This window comes from Thamnophis elegans, chromosome 4 (genome assembly GCF_009769535.1).
Source record: "Thamnophis elegans isolate rThaEle1 chromosome 4, rThaEle1.pri, whole genome shotgun sequence".
NCBI lineage: Eukaryota > Metazoa > Chordata > Lepidosauria > Squamata > Colubridae > Thamnophis > Thamnophis elegans.
In genome coordinates this window covers 115,462,638-115,483,978 of record NC_045544.1, presented here as the reverse complement: position 1 = coordinate 115,483,978, position 21,341 = coordinate 115,462,638, and the positions used below count along the sequence as shown (strand labels likewise).

Sequence of the window (21,341 nt, the reverse complement as noted above, 5' to 3'; positions counted from 1 at the left end):
AAGACATTTTATACTAAAAATGTTATACTACTTTATACATCTAAAATCAGAAAGAGAAATTTTGAGACACTGAGCCCAAATCATTCAATGCAGGAATTCAGTTAAGGCATCCCTGACAAATGATTGTCCAGCTTTTATTTTAATATATCCTCTGAACGTTCAACATCCTTAAGATATTTCAGAATTACTATTATAGCTCTTTCTTGTCTTTTCCCAATGTAAACTTCCCTTAATTTTTGAAAAATGTAATGCATTTTTAAAGTGGTAGAAACAGAAAATAAGAAGGGGAAGGATTAAAAGAGCCGAGGTGGCGCAGTGGTTAGGGTGCAGTACTGCAGGCCACTTCAGCTGACTGTTATCTGCAGTTCAGTGGTTCTAATCTCACCGGCTCAAGGTTGACTCAGCCTTCCATCCTTCCAAGGTGGGTGAAATGAGGACCCAGACTGTGGGGGCGATATGCTGACTCTGTAAACCGCTTAGAGAGGGCTGAAAGCCCTATGAAGCAGAATATAAGTCTAACTGCTATTGCTATTGCTACTAGGCATGTTCACCACCTTGAATTATTTATAAAAATAATATAAAAATAAAAATAATAAAGTTGGGAGATTTTATACATACACATAGACATATACCAAGTTTCCCCCAAAATAAGACCATCTTATTTTCCTTTGGGCCCCAAAATAAGCACCAGGTCTTATTTTCAGTGGATGTCTTACCCGCTTACCTTAGGACCACCGTAGCCAGGCCTTCTATGCCCCAACACCTGTCACATTTCTCCCCAACTTCTTCTGTGATCACTTGCAGCCAGACACCACGTGGCTCATCGTGCCAGTGAGACCGCTCGCATGCCATGCGGCCTCTTGCCGCAAGAGGCACCAGCGCGATACACCACATGGTATCCAGCCATGAGTGGTGGCTTCAGCGCAATGCGCCACATGGTGTCCGGCCACAAGCAGCCACAGTATTCACACAGTAGTGCAACAGGTGTCAGGATGTGAAAGGCCTGGTTGCAGCAATCCAAAGGTAAGTGGGTGCAGGGCATGTGGGGCAGCTCCACCCCCCACCTTAATTTGATTTTTACACATGCGCCTTGCCCCACCTCATCTTAACCAGGGTGTATTTTTAAGGTAGGGCTTATATTAGGTGCACATGTAAAAAAACCAAGCTAGGGCTTATTTTTGGGATAGGTCTTAATTTCAGGGAACACCCCCCCACACACACACGCACATACCATAAAGAGAGAAACTGAAGGACAAGGCTTTTAGAAATGAGAAAAATTACAGTTCTTTGAAGGGACCTATTTTTTGATAGATAAAGAAACAATGAATTAGCCTAGGTTTGAGATTCTAGGCAAGTATCACTAGAGACAAAAGTATATATAGTGGAATGATAGGTTGTTTATTTGGTCTTCTAAAATATTTTGACTCCTGAGCAAACAGGTCTCTTTAGTGGGAAATTAGTTATAAAAGTAGAGTAAAAATAAATGGTTGGTTATTATAACAGAGACACTACCTGAATCTGAGCTGATGGAGACTGTCTTAAAAACAGATATTGGGATCACAATTGATAGTTTAATTAAATTGACTTAAGAATGAAGGCAAATTGACCTAATCCAGAGTATAATTCTGTCTATTTATCATGTAATTTATTGGGCTCTCTTCAACTGCTGGGAGAGGAAAAATGTTCTGAGACAGGAATATGGGGTAAGACCAAGCATGTTGAAATTAAGAGACTATATAAATAACTCAACTGTAGTAGTAACAGTAAGGAACAGGAATTTTCCAAACCCATGCAGCTGTCTTTAGAATTTTTTATAAGGCCACAGAACTTCAAGCTTAGCTAAGCAACTGCCATGGCCAAAATGGTGTCTGCAAACAGTTAACTGGTTTTGTTCAAAAATTGCTGAATTACCATCCATCAGACAAAGGTTGTAGTTCTTTTCATATGGAACTATAGATGAGCAGCCACATCTTAAAATGAAGCCTGAAACAACAGCTTTTGCCACAAATGTATATAAACATTGGTAGTTGATTGTCTATGGATATTTTCAGTCATCCAGGTCATGGTTGTCCCAAAAGTACTTTCTCAAGAGGCAACTTGACTTTCTAGTTTTTTTCTTTGAAGATATTTGGCTTCTCATCCAAGAAGCTTCTTCAGCTGAAGAAGGAGAAGAGAAATGTCTTCAAAGAAAAAAACCAGAAAGTCCAGCTGCCTCTTGAAAAAGCACCTTTGGGATTGATAGTTGATTGTCCTGCTTTGAATTAATCTTAGAATTAACCAAAGTGCCATTACTGTGATTTTACACAAATTGTAACCATTGATTCCAAAATTACATTAACATTTTCAAGTAGATCTCCAGCTATTTCTCCACATTATCTTATTACAATCAAGTGAATTGCCCAGGTAATAATCTACCAAGTAGAAATTTAGAATGTAATACTTTGGAACAGAACTCAACTGAAGTGAAATTGAAAAGGATGCTTAGCTGTGATATGCAGAGTTAGAAAAGGCACCTAACATTTTACCATAGTGGCAATGGTCTCATTCATCCAGACATTCTTTGCTGCTTACAGAAAAAGTGGCTGGTGTTCAACGTAAGTACCATTGGGGGTCTTCTATGCTCTGCCTCTTCTCAAGTCTCGCATGATAGCTTGGGAAAATATTTCTCAAAATAGAAGGCCCACATTGCAGCCCCAGTGAGAAATAAGAAAAGCCTTTAGATCACTCCTTAATAGACTCCACAATCATACAGTCCAGAATATGTCCTTCACAATGACATCACTGCTCGGGTGTCAGAACTGGCTTGCAAACCAGCTTGAAGAAAGATGAAAAAAAATCCAGCACCAGTAAAACATGTAGACAGCTTAGCCCAATTTATACTGTCAGCATTTCTCTCTTGAGGTCAGCACAGAGTAGAAATGAATCACATTCCTTAGGAGTTGTTCATCTCTTGGTGCCTTTCCCATTAAGTTTTACTTAATTACTACCTCCAAAACTCAAATCCTTTATTGCAAGATGTCCTTAACTTTTGCCTATCCCAAGTTTTGAAAACATTGCTGAAAAACAGACAGAAACTGAGGATGAGGCAAGGATTGGCTGAAGCAGCTGCCTAGGGAGGTTGAGAAATTTCTTGAACATTTTCAAAAGAAGATCAGACAGATATTTATTAGCAGCTGTTTAAAGTCTGAGCTAAAAAATCTACAGCTGCCTTGAAATCTGAAATTACAAAGGCCTATTCAAAGATAGAGCATACAACTCTGATGTTACTTTTATGAAAAGATATATACTTCAACAAGAAACAGTGCACCTTCCAAGCTGTATTTTCAATTGTTTCAAAAATTTGTTCCTTTCTCCAGTTTCCTCTTCCTTTTGTAAGTTTAATGTAGTGCAGCAAACACTAGTTTTTCAAGCAACTTTATCTCTGACACTCACATTTTAAAAACTTACCTCATTCTCCTCCACTTTTTCCTCTCTTTCTTTAATCTCATTAGGCTCTATAAAGTTAATGGGAATTCTTATAGACATCATCAAAAGGAGTCAGGTCTCAAAAACTAGTTAAGAGGGACATCTTTGGATCCAAGAGAAAATAACCAGCCAAATATACACAGAGCTATTTATCTCCAAAACACTAAGTGCCATGCATAGTCAGAAAAAAACCAGGAAGGCTCATTTAGGAAACACCTCATTTTTAAATACCAATTATTCCATCAACCAGTCTCATAAATATTTATGGCAGCTCAATAATAGTGATCAAAACTGAATTTTAGACAGGTCATACAGAATAGTTGGAACCATTTCACGGCAGGGTTAAAAAGCCTTTCTCTTTCACCATTTAAACATAATTGAAGCAAGAGCCAATTATCAAAGGACAGCAAGAAGTCAAAGGAGAAATATAACAGCCACACATATAAATGAAACCATTGCAGATCTCTCACATCAGTTTTTCAGAAGTGTGTTCATATAGTTCATACAATCACATCAGAAGCACTCAACATAAGAGAGTTACTTGGCTACTCAAATACTGTATTTGTAAGATAAGTTTACATCTCCCACCCGAGGATTAAAAGACCTCTTGACCTCCATTCCCTTTGCCCAGCAGGGAAATGGGTAGACTAAATCAGTCTTATCAGGAGAACCTGGGGTATCTTATGACACAGCACAAAGAAAAACAAGTGCTAGAAAGAGGACCAGGCACGAGCGAGAGATCATGAAAAATACAACTAAAAGAAATCTGATAGGTAATCATGACCGTGCTTTCTCTTGCTTTTTGTAGCAAGTACCCAGAAGACATATTGGAATTCTAAAATAAGGCATTCACTCAAGTAAGTATGCAGAATTTATAAGAAATAATGTTCTTGTCATGAAACTTCATCTACTTACCAGAGAGATCAGGTACACTGCCAAGCTGACCAGCATAGGTATCATTTGTTTATGATCATTTGTTTAACACCTGTTTGGTTATGAGGGCACTGAAAAAAGTAACTTATGACTAGTCCTTCCACTTATGACTGTCATAGAGTCCCTGTGGTTATATGATCAAACTTTCGCTACTTGGCAACCAGTATGTATTTATAACAGTTGCAGCATCCCAACTTCATGCAATTGTATTTGCAGCCATCCCTGGAAGCTTCTGACAACCGAAGTCAATGGTTGACTTAAGAATATTTGCTTAACAATCATGGCAAAAAGGTTGTAAAGTCAGGCATGTCTCATTTAACAACCACATCACTTAGTGATGGGAGTTCCAGTCCAAATTGTGGTCATAAGGACTACCCGTATTGTAAGCAAATATAGTCCAGAAGTGACCGATTGCCAGCTTGTAATGGTGCTCCAGCTCACAATCTGCCATAATATGCCAAAGATGGATACGATATACACCACCACCCCCGCCCCACAAAGCCAGCTGGGTGATTCTGGGCTAATTACTCTCTCTCAGACCTAGGAAGAAGGCAATTGCAAACAACTTCTAAAATTTTACAGGAATTGTCCAGGCAATCCTGAGCCAAGGTGGCGCAGTGGTTAAATGCAGCACTGCAGGCTACTGCTAGATCAGCAGGTCAGCGGTTCAAATCTCACCGGCTCAGGGTTGACTCAGCCTTCCATCCTTCCGAGGTGGGTAAAATGAGGACCCAGATTGTTGGGGGCAATATGCTGACTCTCTGTAAACCGCTTAGAGAGGCCTGAAAGGCCTATGAAGCGGTATATAAGTCTACTGCTATTGCTATTGCTAATCACCAGGAGTCAATACAGATTTGAAGGTGTGTGAGTGCACAGATACACACAATGATACTTCTTCAAAAAGTACAAAACAATAAACAGTATTGGATAAATTTGTCAACAGATTACTTGGTTTTCCTCAATTCTGAGAGGCTGTGTTCTAAAATACAATAAATATGCATCAGAGTCATTCACAAAAATTTCTTCAGGGTTTGTATGATTTGGCGTATTAATCAATCCCAACCTGTCAATTAATTTATGATTCAATACATGAGAATCCAGAAAATGTATTCAGTCCATAACCAGGCTATACAGTATTTAGTATACCCAGAATATCTCATCAAAGATCTCTATGTCCAGATGTTACACTGCTCTGAATATTTTATTGATGTGTGTATGCATGCATAAATATTTATTTTAAATAAAATCTTCATGCCTATGACAATTTAATATAAGCACCTATTTTCCAAGGGGAAGATGGAATGTATTAACTTGGATTTGGGAAAATGGGATTTATTTATTTTTACTTTAGGATGGATGAAATTGAACCAGCACCTCCTAAAATCTGTGAATCATCTGCCTGTATCTGTGTAGCACTATCCTGATGATGAGTGACCTGATAATCACAAAAGAAAAAAGGCATTTTCTAGGCCATCCAACCCAGTGGACCAGCCATTCTGCATTCCAAAGGTCTACAGAGTTACTCAGTCACTTCATATATATATTCATGTATCTCTAATCAAGGCTACGAATATCATCACATCTCACAGTGAACGATCAAGATCAGTGACTTGCTGGTTAAAAAAAAATCACAAATGGCTTTGCAAAAAAACCAAGTCACTGGGATGTTCAGAGCCTACTCAAGTTAATCTGCACCCAGTTTTGCAGCAGGCCAGGCTTGGGACTTTACTTTTCCTAACATAATTTTTCCCCCAGCAACTTCAATCTTTCTTAAATTCTCCCTTTAGTCCAGGCATTGGTGAAGTCAGTGCAGGGAGAGACTCAAAAGAAACTCCTGAGCCTCCAACTAGAAATCCCCGCATGGTCCACACCCCGAATTTTGAAACTGCCTACAAGAGGCTGAGACCGGGAGACCCGCAAAGACTCGATTTCCCGGCTTCCACGGCAAGAAGTCCGAGAGCCCCTTCTGCAGCGACATCCGTGGCGCAGCAAAGAAAGCGGTTTCCCCCCCTCCTCCCTGACAGCAGCGGAGGCTTCTTCCACGGCTGCCCGGGAGAGATCGCACCTTGCCACCTTCTCTCTCTCTGTCTGTTATGAAGTGCATCCCCATCATCCCCGAGGAGGACGCTCTGCCGAGTCACGGCGGCCTGCAGCGCGCAAGCAGGTCCCCACCTGGCGAGCCAGGACCAGGACGCGGCCGGGACATTTGCTCCCGCAGACACAGCGCGCTCTCGCCCCTGCCGCCGCCGCCGAGGGGCAGAAGCGGGATGAGGGCGAGCGGCAGCGCGGCCCCTCAACCACCGCACGCCGGCCCCTGAAGGAAGGCGAGCGGCGGTGGCAACCGCAGCCTCAAATAAGCACCCTTTGCCCCGATCTGCCTGCGCTCTAGGGAAGACCCCCTCAGCGGTGGCCCTTCGGGGAAGGGGAACGCAAAGGGTCCCCCCATCAAGCGGAGAGGGACCGTGACGGGGCACTTTCCGCCTCCCCGATGCCCGCAGGCGGCGGGGAAAGGGGCTCCCTCTTGTTTCTTCTGCCCTCCCCAACCGCCTTCCCTTCACTCACGGCGGTGCCGGCGCGGCAACGGCGGCTGGCTGGCTCCGTCTTTGCCCTCCCGCCGACCGGCCTGACTTCTTACGATAGCAGAGGCGGCGGCGGCTCCTCCTCCGAGTCCGCACCGACCGGGTCGGCTTTGCGGGGAGGGGGAGGAGGCTCCCACGCATGCGCCGCCCCCTAACCAAGCACAGGATGGCTAGGCCTCATCTTCAACCCCGCCCTTCCCGCTGTCATAGCAACCACAAGGGGGGAGAGACCGCGAGTGATTTGCTGCTGCTCCCATGACAACCGAGGCGGGAGAAGTCCCGCCTACACGCTGCCTCACAGTGCCCACCTCTTCGCGCTGTGTCTCTTGACAGATCGAGGGAGATCGCCATCCCGGCTGTGGCAAGCTCCATCCAGTGAGCTCTTGCACACAGGACGAACCCACTCGTGTCTTCTGCATCCACCTCTTTTCGGTAGATGGCTTCCGAGCCTCCTCTTCTCTTGCGCTTTAGCGGGTTTTCCATGGATTTAAAAAATCAATAAAATACAGAGAACATGGGAGTTTCGTACTCCCGACACCATCTTTTTTTTTTTAAATAAAATGCTTCCAGACTTTGTAACCGTGAAACTATTATCTTATTGGAAGATACGTACTCAATTCAACAATAGTTAAAAGCCTTCTTGGAGATTGTAAATCCTCAGTTTGAGAGATTTTAGTTCATTGCACCTCAATGGACATCCTAATGCAATAGACAAAATACTTCTGTATACTGTATGCTTCTGTACATAAGTAAATTCTACTGAAATCATGTTCAGTTCATCTTATAAGTTGTGAAATGCTGTCCAAAGACATGTCTTAGTACACCATGACATCTGCAATATCTTTTTGGCTGCCAAAGGGAGACCTCTTTTGGAAGCACCAGCCACTGACCTACAAACATTAAAGAAAAATTGCCCGCAGCCTAAAGGAATGTCAGCTAATGTTCTGTCCCTGAAAATGGAAAAAGTGGCATTAAGAGATGTCATTTCAAACTTGGTAAGAGCAAAACAAGACCCATGCATGGCTGAAGATAGAAACAAGAGGAAAACAAGTTGACTCTCGGCCACCTTAGACAGCGGCAAAAAGGTGGATGTTCATAAAAGCCATGGGATGGTTATGATGATAATGTTTCATGACATTCCCCTCTGTTAAAAGTCTTTTGACAAGATAGCTCACATTTTTTGCCCTTTAAAAGAACAATTGTAGAAACCTATGTTGCATACCTATGCCGGGATAGAATAACTCCTACCTGATTGCCTTACAAATTCTGGGAAGTGTCGTCCCAAAACATCTGGAATATATCTTGTTGAAGGCTGATGTACTGCATCATAAACCATGATAAAATAAGAAAAGTTTTTATAAATTATTCAGATATTTGTGAAGTCATGCTAATCTAATCCTGTTAACCTTTTTTTCTTTTTGGACAGGACAGCTGCCTTGGTTGAGAAAGTCAACAAGGGATTTTATATTAACCATTTCACTGGAAGCCAATGCTGGAAGGACCACCAATTTCATATTCAGAAAGAGAATTATCAAGGCTGGTACAGGTAGTCTTCGACATACCACCACAATTAGGATAGAATTCCATTTCTAATTGAGGTAGTTATTAAGTGAGTTGCACCCAATTTTACCATCTTTTTTGCCTTAGTTGTTAAGTGAATCACATGATAATTACATTATTCTGACTTTCCCCATTGATCGGGAAGGACGCAATAGATACCAGTTGCCAAGTGCTTGAATTTTGATCATATGACCACAAGGACACTACAATGGTTGTGTGAGAACCAGTCATGAGTCTCTTTTTTCATTGCCATCATAACTTGGTTTTGATCACAAAATATATGATTGTAAGTTGAGGACCAACTGTAAACTGTTTCCAGATCAAAGATGGGATGTGGCTATTTGTGCGGGGAAGGCAAAGAGCTTTAACACTGCACAGAGGCTTACTTTCTTGTTGACATTATTTGCCATTATAAGCCCCAGTGCCAAGTCTGAAATCTGGAACAAAGTTCATAGTTTTGAACCTTTTCTAATTAAGTTATGCATAGGCAAATTCACAGTGATTAGAAAGCTATAAACAAAGGTAATAAAGCCAGCAGAGCATGAGGAAGGACAATCTGGAGTTCAGTGCAGTGCAGCTTTTTTAGAATTATGTCAGCTGAGGAGGAAAAATGTTTGTGACATTAGTGGATGAGACATATTGGAAGGAATTGCAAGAACCTTTGGACGGAAGTCAATAACAAGAGAACCAGTTTGGTACAATTGTCAAGGCACCAGACTATAAAGACTGTGAGTTCAAGACCCACTTTAAGCACAAAGTTGCGTCCGCTGAGTCCCGCCCAGCCGCCCTGTTTAAGATAACCCGCTCCCTATTAAATAAAAGGGAAGCGGGGGAACCCTTGCAGGGCAGAGCTGAGGACTATGCCCAATTCTTAGCGGACAAAATTGCTCGGTTTTGGTCGGACTTGGACTCCATCCCCGCAGTTCCAGCCGAGGCACAAGAGGATCAGGTGGAACATCTCTGGGCTGAGTTTCAGGATGTTACCCCCGGGGATGTGGACAAGGCCATGAGGGCTGTAAGTGCCTCCACCTGCGTACTGGACCCGTGTCCCTCATGGCTGGTTACTAACAGCAGTGAGGTGACACGAGGCTGGATCCAGGCGGTTGTGACCGCCTCTCTTCGGGAGGGGAACTTCCCCGCCGCACTGAAAGCGGCGGTGGTGAGACCCCTCCTAAAGAAGCCATCTTTGGATCCAGCTGTTCTTAATAACTATCGCCCAGTCTCCAACCTTCCCTTCCTTGGGAAAGTTGTTGAGAAGGTGGTGGCCTTTCAGCTCCAACGGTCCTTGGAGGAAGCAAACTATCTCGACCCCTTCCAGTCAGGCTTCAGACCCGGTTACAGCACAGAAACCGCTTTGGTCGCATTGACCGATGATCTCTGGAGAGCCAGAGATGGAGGACATTCCTCCATCCTGGTCCTCCTTGACCTCTCAGCGGCTTTCGATACCATCGACCATGGTATCCTTCTGCGACGACTGCGGGAGGTGGGAGTGGGAGGCACCGTGTTGCGGTGGTTCTCTTCCTACCTCTCGGACAGGTCGCAGTCGGTGTTAGTGGGGGGGCAGAGATCGTCCCCTAGGCCCCTAACATATGGGGTGCCTCAGGGCTCGGTCTTATCCCCCCTACTATTCAACATCTACATGAAACCGCTGGGAGAGATCATCCGCAGGCACGGGATCAGATACCATCAATATGCGGACGATACCCAGTTGTATCTGTCCGCCCCGTGCCAACTCAATGAAGCGGCAGACGTGATGAACCGAGGCCTTGAGGCCGTTAGGGACTGGATGAGGGTTAACAAGCTTGTGCTCAACCCAGAAAAGACCGAGTGGCTGTTGTGTTTCCCTCCCAAAGATTCGACCAATATTCCATCACTCAGGCTGGGGGGTCAAATTTTATACCCCTCAGAGAGGGTTCGCAACTTGGGAGTCCTCCTAGATCCACAGCTATCGTTTGACCACCACCTGACGGCTGTGACTAGGGGGGCATTCGCCCAGGTTCGCCTGGTGCGCCAGTTGCGACCCTACCTGAATCGGGAGGCACTCACAACAGTCACTCGGGCCCTTGTGACCTCTAGGCTGGAATACTGCAATGTGCTCTACATGGGGCTGCCCTTGAAGAGCATCCGGCGACTTCAGTTGGTACAGAACGCGGCCGCGCGAGTGATTGTGGGTGCACCGTGGTTCACCCACATAACACCTATCCTCCGCGAGCTGCGCTGGCTACCTGTCGATCTCCGGATGCGCTTCAAGGTGCTATTAGTCACTCATAAAGCCCTGCATGGTAGTGGATCTGGATACTTGAGAGACCGCCTCCTGCCAATCACCTCCCTGCGACCAATTAGATCACACAGATTGGGCCTCCTCCGTATTCCATCAGCCAGCCAGTGCCGGCTGGCAACTACAAGGAGGAGGGCCTTCTCAGTAGTTGCCCCGACCCTTTGGAACGAACTCCCCGTGGAGATTCGTACCCTCACCACCGTCCAGGCCTTCCGCACAGCCCTCAAGAACTGGCTAGCCCGTCAGGCCTGGGGACAAGGATAGCCGCCCCTCCCGAATGATGAATGTATGTTGTTTATTACTTTTATTATATGTGTCTATGTTACTGTTTGTACTTCCCCTCCCTGATTTTATGTGAGCCGCCCTGAGTCCCCTCAGGGAAAAGGGCGGCCTACAAATGTTAATAAAATCACAAATCACAAAATCACAAAGCTAGCTGGGTGACCTTGGTCCAGTCACTTTCTCTGAACCCTACAAAGAAGGCAATGCAAACCGCTTCTGAAATCTTATTAACAAAACTGTAGGGACTTGTATGATCACTTCCCATGAGTGTCCCCCTGCCTCTCTCATACACACAATTGGCAATAATATTAAAGTATATAACAATAAAAATTTACACTGTGCTGCTAAAGAAGGGATGAAATCCACCTTAAGCTTTCTTTTCTTCAAAACTGCTACTAGAAGATCATTGAACATTGCAAGATTACACGAAAGTCTGGTCACCTTACCTTATGTTATAATAGGTCTCACAATTTCTGTTTCCAGAAGTATAGATAGTGTGACTGTTTCTTCCACTCTTATTCAGGGTTCCCATGGCTCTGTGTTTCAAGTGAGCAGGGCAACTAGCTAGGTTTTTACTTCTAAACAGTTGTGTATAAACCCACCCTGCTTGCCCAGCTCCACATCTCAGAGCTCAAATTACAAAAGAACAGAAATGACCAGATTCAGTTCTTTTTTAGGAAGGACCTGTGTTGTTTCCAATGTTACTAAGAGGAGAAAGAGTTGGAGGTTGTGGACTTACCCACGGTCTCCCTGCCTTTTATCCCCTAATCCCACAAATGAATGCAAAACTCAGGCAGAAGTCGAAAAGCTAGTTGACAAAATTGGGCTAACAAACCAAGTCCATCCTCTTCATTCAAATGCATCCTAGGATTCCTCCATTAGTTGGGTGCCTACATTTATTTCTACTTCCTAAAATCCAATGTGTTATCTTTTATGTTTTGCTTTTGTTTAAAGAACACATTGAGATAAAACACTATAGGAAATAACCAGAAAGATAATTACTGAGGAGGCAGCAAAAAGAGGAAACAAGCACAATAAAAATATTGTGTGGCCATACTCACAGACTCCTACATAATTTAAGATAAATTACAAACATTTAATATATATATATTCCATACTTCTATAGAAGTCTTAGGAAAATTCTTAGGAAAAGCAGAATATTCATCCCTTAGGCCACCTCTTCCTGTCCCTTTTACCACCAAGAAGCACGACAAAACAAAATCGAACAGAAGGGCAGTATTAAAAATCAAAGCCTGGTTCTTATCTAACCCAGGTACTGCATAATTAAATATCTGTAGTAGAAGATTAAAGCATTATTTTCATTAGGACTTGGAAGGCAACTGCAATCCTCTCTTTTTGCCTATCTACAGCAAATAGATCAGGAAGAATGTGTATGTTTTCTCTACAATCTTGCATGTCCTTGGGCATGGTTTCCCATCAATATTTTGAGATACCAGGAAAACATTTAACCTTAAACATCTCCGTTTGAAAGAATACACAGAAGTGGTATATATCAGCCTGTTTCTCTCTTTCTTGAACAACAGATCTGAGTATAACTTACCAACACTGTGGAATTGTTTGGATTCAGTCTACAAATGGTGCTGCCAAGTATGAAGGAATACAAACATTACACTGTCTAAAACATATGCACAGACAGATGCATCTGGTCCCGAGCTCAAACAGTTTCCTTCTATAGTTGCTGCAGGATCCTGGGAAAGCATGAAGCTACTTTAAGGTGTTGCAAGAGAGGAGACAGGTTTGCAGTCCGAAGCCTATAGTTTACAGAGAGTGCATAGCATAGCCACAGCATTCAAAACAGAGGTGAACTCCGTTATTAGAGAAAAAGTTACAGCAGCAACAAAAATGCAAGGAGGTTGCTTGATGTTCATAAATGAGCTGGCAAAATTACGTTAATGTCGTTTGAGGGATCAATGAGACCAAATGCTGAGAAATATGCTTGCTTCATGGAGATAAAGTTAACCCGACTATTAAGTTTGGAGGCAAATATATCGGCTACACCAAAAGCTGATGGACTTTCCAAGTTTGCATGGAGTCGCTGTGATGTTTTATTAGGGTTGTCATTCCCCATTTACAAATATCTAGATGACCAAGCAGATGGGACCAAAACATCCTAAGTTTTATGTACTTCTTTGCTATCATTCATGGTCATTGGGTACTTGTAACGCTCATAGGCTAATCCTGATAAAACGTCCTGATAATATCCTGATAACCAATCCTAATATTGCACATGAAAGCCGTGGTGGCACACTGTATAGAGTGCAGTACCGCAGGCTACTTCTGCTGCCTGCCGGCTGCCTGCAATTTGGCAGTTCAAATCTCACCAGGCTCAAGGCTGACTCAGCCTTCCATCCTTCCGAAGTGGGTAAAATGAGGAGCCAGATTGTTGGGGGCAATAGGCTGACTCTGTAAACCGCTTAGAGGCGGCTGTAAAACATTGTGAAGTGGTATATAAGTCTTATTGCTATTGCTATTTTACTTTGAAGAAATGCCAGGGCTGATAATGGTGTAGGATTATCATTGTTCCCATGCTGAACACATCTACTTCTTTTCATACTCAGGAAGAAGCCCCTGAAGCAATCTGATTTCGGAGAGGTATGTTTTATGCTCATCCACTTTATTGAAGGAGAAACAATGGATAAAAGAAAAATGCTGTTATTTAGTGACTTCTCATGATGATTGTGAAGGGTGAGTGTAAAATAAGTATTTCCTGAATGACAGGCTAACACAAATGTTTCTGGTTACAACACAAGCATATACAACTAAGCTGCTAGACTGTCACTTCTCTGAACTCAAGTTGGAGGGAAACGGGAAGGTCAAACTTGGCATAGAGCCAGGTTTGAGACACTCAATCAAAGTTCAGTGTCAGCCAACTTCTCTGGCAACAGGGTAAAGTTATACTAACAGAATGTTGCAAATTTGAATGTGTCAGCAGAGTCCCATCGTTTTCGTGTGAACTAAGGAAGGGCTTGTCTGGATTTTTTATGCATACTATAGTTTTGCCCCAAACTTAAGATTCTTTTTATCTGGCTTTTGCCTTAGCAGCAGCTCTTCCTCCTATAACATATGAAAGCAAATATGTGTGACCCAGGATAATGTTGCAGGATCCAGCCTGTGTCAGTCACTGGGACCAAAGGTTTTGTCTCCTCTCATGCTGGAGCCCATCCTTAGGGAACTTCTCTGTGTGCGTTGGGCTGTTTCCTGTGTATTTATATGGTGCCTGTTGTGTGTAGCTTTTTAAATGTATATTGGGGAGTTGATGGGTGGCTATTAAGCTCTTGGTTGTTGTTTTCTTGTGCTGCCAAGCCCCTGCCTCCTAAGTATTTGATAAAATGGGGGTAAATCTTCCTCCTGTCTCCCATTTCTCTATTCTCTACAGTGGCTGAATTCATAGAATGAGATGGAGTAATCCTACACCAGGAGCCTTATGGGGAAACTGAAAATACCAGTGCTGAGTATCTACCCAGTTGCTTGGCTGAAAATATAGAAAGGAAGGATAGTTCATTAACAAGACCTACCCAGACCGGCAAGCTTTAACTGTCCAAACACAGAGAGCACTAATCAGGGTAGGCCTTAAGAAGTACAAAAATATGTGAATGAATGAGTATACTTCTGAATTCTTCTTTTGTTTTCTTCTTTATGTTTCTTTGAATTTTCCATTTGGCAGTCTTTGTTTTGCATAGTATAAAACCTGAACATATAAAGCGGTGGGCACATTCACACAGTATGTTACTTGGTGGTGAGATAGGCGGGGCATAGATTTAATTAAAATTAATATAAATACGCAGTTTGGTTAGTATTAACTTTGGATCTTTGTCTGTCTTAGTGTGTACATGTATTATTTGATTAGATTATAGTTTATTGTGTTGTATGCTGTCAGAAAATTGATTAATTCAGTAATCTAGGTTAAATATGTTGTGTGACCACAGCCATATTGTCATTTTATGGTGGAGAAATAAGAACATTTAAAATTGGAGGTGGGGGAGTGTTTACTGTATGGTAATGGAAGGTAGAGATCCACATAGACCAATTGCATAGAGATCTTATGCTTGGTGTAGCACAACATAGATAGTTCAGAGTTTTACTGCCTTGGTCTGCTCTTGGGACTCCAGAATATTTCATCGTAACAGCAGAACCAGTGAATTTTAAACCTAAGGAAAAAGAAGAGAAAGTGAAAGAAATATCACGCCTTTCAATCCCAAAGAGGCAGTACCCATAGGACTGAGACCGTTATGTCTCTGAGGTATTCTAGTCACGGAAACAGACTCTTAACTTCCAATTATTAATGAATAGTTTAATAGCAATAGCAGTAGACTTATATACCGCTTCATAGGCCTTTCAGGTCTCTCTAAGCGGTTTACAGAGAGTCAGCATATTGCCCCCAACAATCTGGGTCCTCATTTTACCCACCTCGGAAGGATGGAAGGCTGAGTCAACCCTGAGCCGGTGAGATTTGAACCGCTGACCTGCTGATCTAGCAGTAGCCTGCAGTGCTGCATTTAACCACTGCGCCACCTTGGCTCTCTCACTTGGATCTGCTTAGAGGACTTTTTGATGTTTTGCGCATATATGTTTTCTTTTATAGTTCTGTTTCAGAACAAGCCAGACTCTTAATTATGCTATTCTGATCATATTTTGAGAGCATGGCTTGAGAAAGCATACAACTGATGCCTCATCCACTAAGGTCTCCCATTCTATCAGAGTTCATATCATGGAAGGAGACGCTCTATGTATGATCTTCTAAGGGCAGGAAAGATAGAAGGATGAACAGTTATAAATGCTGTGTTTTCTCTCTAGGAAACGAACCATAGAAAAGAACGTCCTACTGAATTCATCAGACCAAAGTAGAGCCAGTGAAAGGAACAGCAACCTTTTTACAGGACAAGCTACATATACTTGTGTGGGGTGTGTGTGTGCGCATTTCGGATTATAAAGGTGATCAGCTTCTGCTCTCTGCTTGAAATCACTCAATTTCAAAGGCACTTGCGCAATTTGACTCAATGTGTGGAATGCAATTCTTTGTTCCCAGGTGTCTGGGGCGCCATGAGATTATAAAAAGCACTGTTGTGAGATTTTCTGAGACTGCATTAAGGCAGGAACTTATAATGTGCCTTGCTACAGGCTTTCCTCCTTTCTCTTCCGTTTGAGAGGACTGAGGGTTAGTTGCAAACCCATAATCAATTTTCACCTTATTATTTACCTGGGCAGGGGGGTCAAGTCCCCTTCCAAGGCCATCACTACATGGCAATCCCAGATGGGAACATTAGTTATTTTCTGAGGGGAATGCTTGAAAAATGCCAAGCAATCAAGGAATTCATTGTCCAGCCTGGGAATTGATAATTATAAATCAAATGGTCAAAATTTCCACATCCTAAGGAATTTTCCACATTAAGATATACTTGGGCAGAGGGCTGGAGCCAATATCTGCATGAGACTGTAAATCAGTGTTGGAGTATGGATGTGTAGAGAATCTGGTTTAAGAATCATTTCCCCAGTCTAGTATTGATAAAATATTCTGGATTTAATTGGACAAGCTGAGAAACTGGCAATACTAGATTGACAAGAGAGCTTTCAGGCTGGCAAAAGATCTGCCTTTATATGTGTATGAGAGAATAACAGAAAGTAAGATGGAAATATATTTATAAAATTCTAAACGGCATGAAATATTACCATTTACCACATGTGCCCACCCAATTTTAGATTAGTATCAAGAAGTTTTCCTCTTGATTCACTACTGCTTGAATGTAGTCTAGATTGTGGTACTGTGTTAGTGGTGATTCACCGTTCTTAGAAAAAGTACCATGTTTCTCCAAAAATAAGACAGGGTCTTATTCCCCCCCAAAATAAGTACTTGGCCTTATTTTTGGGGAGGTCTTATTATTTTTGAGGTGCAGGAGGCAGGGAGCATGGTCACCTCATGGCTGCTGCTGTTTTGCAATATTTTCAGGGAGGGCTTATTTTAGCGCATGCGCTCAAAAGTCCGATTGGGTTTATTATCCGGGAAGTCTTATTTTGGGGGAAACAGGATACCTGTTTTGATTGTTTTTTGAGCCTTTGTTGAAGGCAGTTTTAAACAATTCCAAGATTTTAGCAGGTTGCTATAGCTGATGCTTCAGTAATTATATGCTTAAGCTACATCAATATTAAGGCACCAGAACTTGCAGCACTTACCAATTCACTCCCAAATGCTAAGGGAGCTCAGACCTGGTTATTACTTGGATGGGAGACCACCAGCAGGAGATTCTAGGAACCTAGGCTATATTGGGAAGAACATTCTGGTGGAAGGCAGTGGTGAACCATTTAAGTAGTCATTAAACATATTTTTCTTTTTAAATTCTCCTTCGAACTACTAAATGTCAGGTGCATGGTTTCCACGTTGAGGCTCATCTTCTCCTTCCCTGCGATGCCAAAAGACTGGTTCTGAAGCACAGACCCAAAAGCTTTGTAACATGAGAACAATCTTTAATGAGGAAACATATGCACTGCAGGTGCTAAAACAGTCATTACAAGACTATTCCAACATGTAACAGGGCAGGGCTGGCTGCATTCACAAGCCGAGTCCTCCATCGCGATCCTGGGAGCTGAGGACTCCGTCACGCCTGGCCACCCAGCTTCATATACCTATGGGTACCAACTATTGAGGGAAAAGTGCACAAGGAACAGTTCACATTTCACGCTATTTCAGAGGAAGGCATTAATGGGCCGAGGGTGGGGAAAGGGAGGCTTCATGAGCCCCAACAGTCAGCCAGGTGGGAAGGTTAGCACCATCAGGGTGGGAGAGGATTGGAAGGAGGTTTCAGAGCACACATGCTTCTCTCAAGATACCCTCTGGCTTGAAAGGCCAGTGAATAGCTCAGACAGGAAATCTCTCCATCCCTCAACATGGAAAGGAGAAACACTCTTGTCTCACTGAGAATTAAAGGAATCGTTTATGCCCAAACTCAGAGTAAAGAAGGTGGCTGGTTTGAGTGGATGGAGAAGCTGATTCAGCCAACCCACACCAATCCCTTTGTGTTGACAGTGCTGATGGGAATCAAACTCTGCTCTGGTAGCTCTTCCTTTGCAAGATGAGAAGAGGCACTAAAGGGACAGGGCAACTAGGTTCTGCTGCTCTTTCACCCTACCTCCAGGCAGTAGGGGCTAGGATTATGGTCAAGAGGCTGATACACTTGGACAGGACAAGGGCTCTCCTTAGACAGAGACGTCTAAGAGATTGGGAATAGAAAAGCTTCAGGATATTCCAGTACTTTAAAAGAAAAGAAAAAGCTACAAAGAATGAGCCATGAAGACAGTTGCTGTTTGACATAGGCCAATGGGAAGAGCAAGACAAAACTTCTTGGCTACTACCCCTCCTCCCATTCTAACTGTAGACTGTATTATCCTACAGGAGCCAGGAGGACAGCTCTTTCTCCTATAACTGAGTGTGTGCCCAACATTCATTTTTACTTGGTATACAGAAGAAAGGGGTATCATTTGAACTTGGCCATCTTTTATACAGTCCTCTCGAGAGCTTTCAGTTGAGAATATGTAGCAAACCCAAACAAAGGGGTAGAAGCTCATAATTATTAGCGACATTGTCCTGTGAGACAATAGAGGTAAAGGAGGTTTGTCTACCCTTGGGTAAATCTTGGCTGACCCTCTTCCCTTGCACAGTAAGTACAATGCCTGAATGGGGACCTCTGTCCTCCAACCCAGCTGAGCCCCACCCTAGCCTGGCCCACACACCTCCCCCTTCTATCCTACTGCTAGCACACAAAGCACCTTTATTTCAGTATTTTTTTTTCCACGTGATGCACAAACAAGTCAAAATGTCACTTATCCAAAAACCCAACGTGCAAAACAGAAAGGAAGCGGCACAGACAGGCCCCCTTGGCCCTGTCCCCTCCCCAGGGCTGCCCCCTCTTCCCCCACAGTACTTGGGGGAGCTCCCACCTTTTCTAGGAACAAAGGCAGGTCCTCCCTCGGTGCATCACCCAGCACTTAGTGCAGCTGTGGGGTGAGGAGAGGGAGAGGGCCCTGTCGTCTCATTCCCAGAGGGGAGCAGGTGGCTCCGCAGGGCACGGCATTGGGTGCAGGCAGCAGAGCGCTTGCCCGTGTCAGTGGCTCTGGTGAAAAGTGTGGCTGCCATGAGCTTGCAGGGTGTTGGTGGCAGCCAGGCAAGTGGGGGTGGAGATGGTGTCCTTAGTTGGGGGACAAGTCTGGAGGGCAGCTACCAAATGCCACTAGACCTGCCTCCGGGGGGAGCGAGAATCCGGGCCGAAGCTCGCTTTGGAACATGGTCATCGATTTGAGAACCTGTGGCAAAAAAAAAAAAAAAAAGGAAACAGAGAAAGTGCAGGGTCAAAAGCAAATTGGCAAGGAGAAACCACATCCTATTCTCCCTGTCCCTACAGGGCCACTACAAAGACCCGGAGAAAAATCACCTGCATTTATAATTAAATTTTTAATAAAATTATTTATTTGATGTTATCTTCAGTAGAAAGCAAAATAGGACATGTGTGAATGAAAGGGTTGCCGGTCTTTCAGATTAGCTTTACAGAGCAGATGCTCCTTCCTGTGATCCATGAAGAGAGATTTCATAGAGTTCCTTAACCTTATCATTCATAAAGTTTTGTGAAAGTCCACAATGCTTGACTGTGGAATTTCCAGTTCTGTAGAGTAGAACCCATATTCCCCCTCCCCCAGATTCATAAAGAAGGTATTGTAAGTAATATATATGGAGTGATCTGGAATTGGAGGAGCTCTCTATGATTCTCTTGCTGTGGTCAGAGCATGCCCTGGTAACCATGAGATTTTCTGGCGCTGCCCTCCTGCTGTGGAGAGGGAGTAGCCATTGGAACAGTTCCTCCTGGCTGACTTATGGATCCAGAAAGGTTCCGGAGGAAGCCAGGGGCTGTCCTAACAGTCTACTGCACTATCCAACTGAGTACTGCTTGGAATGAGAAGGTGTTTTTGGCCATGGATTGGATTTGTACCTATGCCATCTCTCCTTCCCATGGATCCCATTGCTCTCTGTGGTTTATGAGGGAGTTGAGGGAAACTAAATGGGAGAAGACAAGGCTAAAGAACCACTGCAGGACATTTAATTCAACCAAACAGGGATAAAGGCCTCTATCTTGTGGTGGTAGAAGCAGTGAAACAAAACATTTCTCTGCCCTCATTGTGTTTGCAGATTGCTGTCGAGGGGCCTTGTTTTGAGTGAGCTTGGACCCTTCTAGAAAAGGAGAACCCTTCTAGAGATTAATCTGCAAGATTGAGTGAAGGAATTTTCAGAGCCTCCATCAGACAAAATGGCTGAGATTTGTTCCCAGTTAGATACCAGACTTGGTGCAGAACTGATGGAGATGCCTAGAGCACAGTCTTTCTTTATTCTGGGAATAAGAATCTATTGGGCCTGAGGAAGAGGACAAGGGCATTTTAACTGCAAGCTCAGGCGTCTGCTCCCTCCTGATGCACCTGCCCCTCCCATCCATCCATCCCATCAGGTACAGCGGGGGGGGGGGGGGGGGCTGCTGAATCCCATCAGTGAAAGACCTCCCATCAGATGGGTCCTAGAGCCTATTCTGCTGCAGCACCTGCCTTCTGGAACATCATCTCTCCTGAGGTTAGATCAGCCCAACCCTTATGGCCTTACAGAAATCCTTCAAAATGTTTTTTTTTTCCCCAGCAAGCCTGGGGACTCCTGGTATACTGATCCTGCATGTTGTCTACATTTTATTGTTTACATTTTTCTGCCTGCAGTCTTGTTTTATCTGTGTTTATTGTTTTGATTGGTTTAATTGTTATTATTTGTTTTAACTGGTTTGCAGAACGTTTTTAATTGATGGTTTTATTGTACACCACCCAGAGTCATTTCATGTGAGATGGGCAGCCATATAAATTTGACAAATAAATAAAGGTATCATCTGGAAGAGAAAGAGATGCGCTAAAATCTAATAGGCGCCGAGAGCAGCATGTTGCAAATAGTTAACCTGAACATTTTATTTTGTATAAAGAACAAGAGGAAACCTGAACAGTGGCCATAATCTAAGTGATGGTGAAGGATAAACTTAATTCTCTTTTCTGGCCTACCTAGGGACTACATCTTGGAAGCAATTTACATTTCAATTAAATATTAATGGGAAGTTTTTATGTAATATAAATAGCAGCTTTAGAGAGGAGATTTTTGTTGGACTATAACAAGAAATGGGATACAGAAGCAACATGTAAACAATATTGATTGTTAT

The 21,341-nt window shown here is 43.3% G+C and overlaps 2 protein-coding genes and 1 long non-coding RNA gene across 4 annotated transcripts in view; 1 reads left to right on the top strand and 2 right to left on the bottom strand.

Annotated features, from left to right (window-relative positions):
• The window catches only part of MAPRE3 (microtubule associated protein RP/EB family member 3), a 36,493-nt gene extending 29,381 nt beyond the window's left edge, over nt 1–7,112 (bottom strand). The window contains exon 1 of one of the 2 annotated variants that reach the window (XM_032215903.1): nt 6,961–7,112. The gene's annotated coding sequence lies outside the window, so the exon portion shown is untranslated. The remainder of the gene's footprint in view (nt 1–6,960) is intronic. The other variant, XM_032215902.1, reaches the window with a different exon arrangement.
• Nucleotides 7,113–7,307: 195 nt separating this feature from the next.
• On the top strand, nt 7,308–14,714 carry LOC116507131. Its single transcript, XR_004255160.1, has 4 exons — nt 7,308–7,409; nt 8,404–8,523; nt 13,677–13,803; nt 14,495–14,714. It is a non-coding gene; the product is annotated as an uncharacterized LOC116507131 (long non-coding RNA).
• A 4,515-nt stretch (nt 14,715–19,229) lies between these two features.
• Nucleotides 19,230–21,341, bottom strand: part of DPYSL5 (dihydropyrimidinase like 5) — a 39,554-nt gene continuing 37,442 nt past the window's right edge. The window contains exon 12 of the mRNA XM_032216346.1: nt 19,230–19,410. Within this exon, the coding sequence (XP_032072237.1) occupies nt 19,325–19,410 (86 nt within the window). The 3' untranslated portion in view covers nt 19,230–19,324. The remainder of the gene's footprint in view (nt 19,411–21,341) is intronic.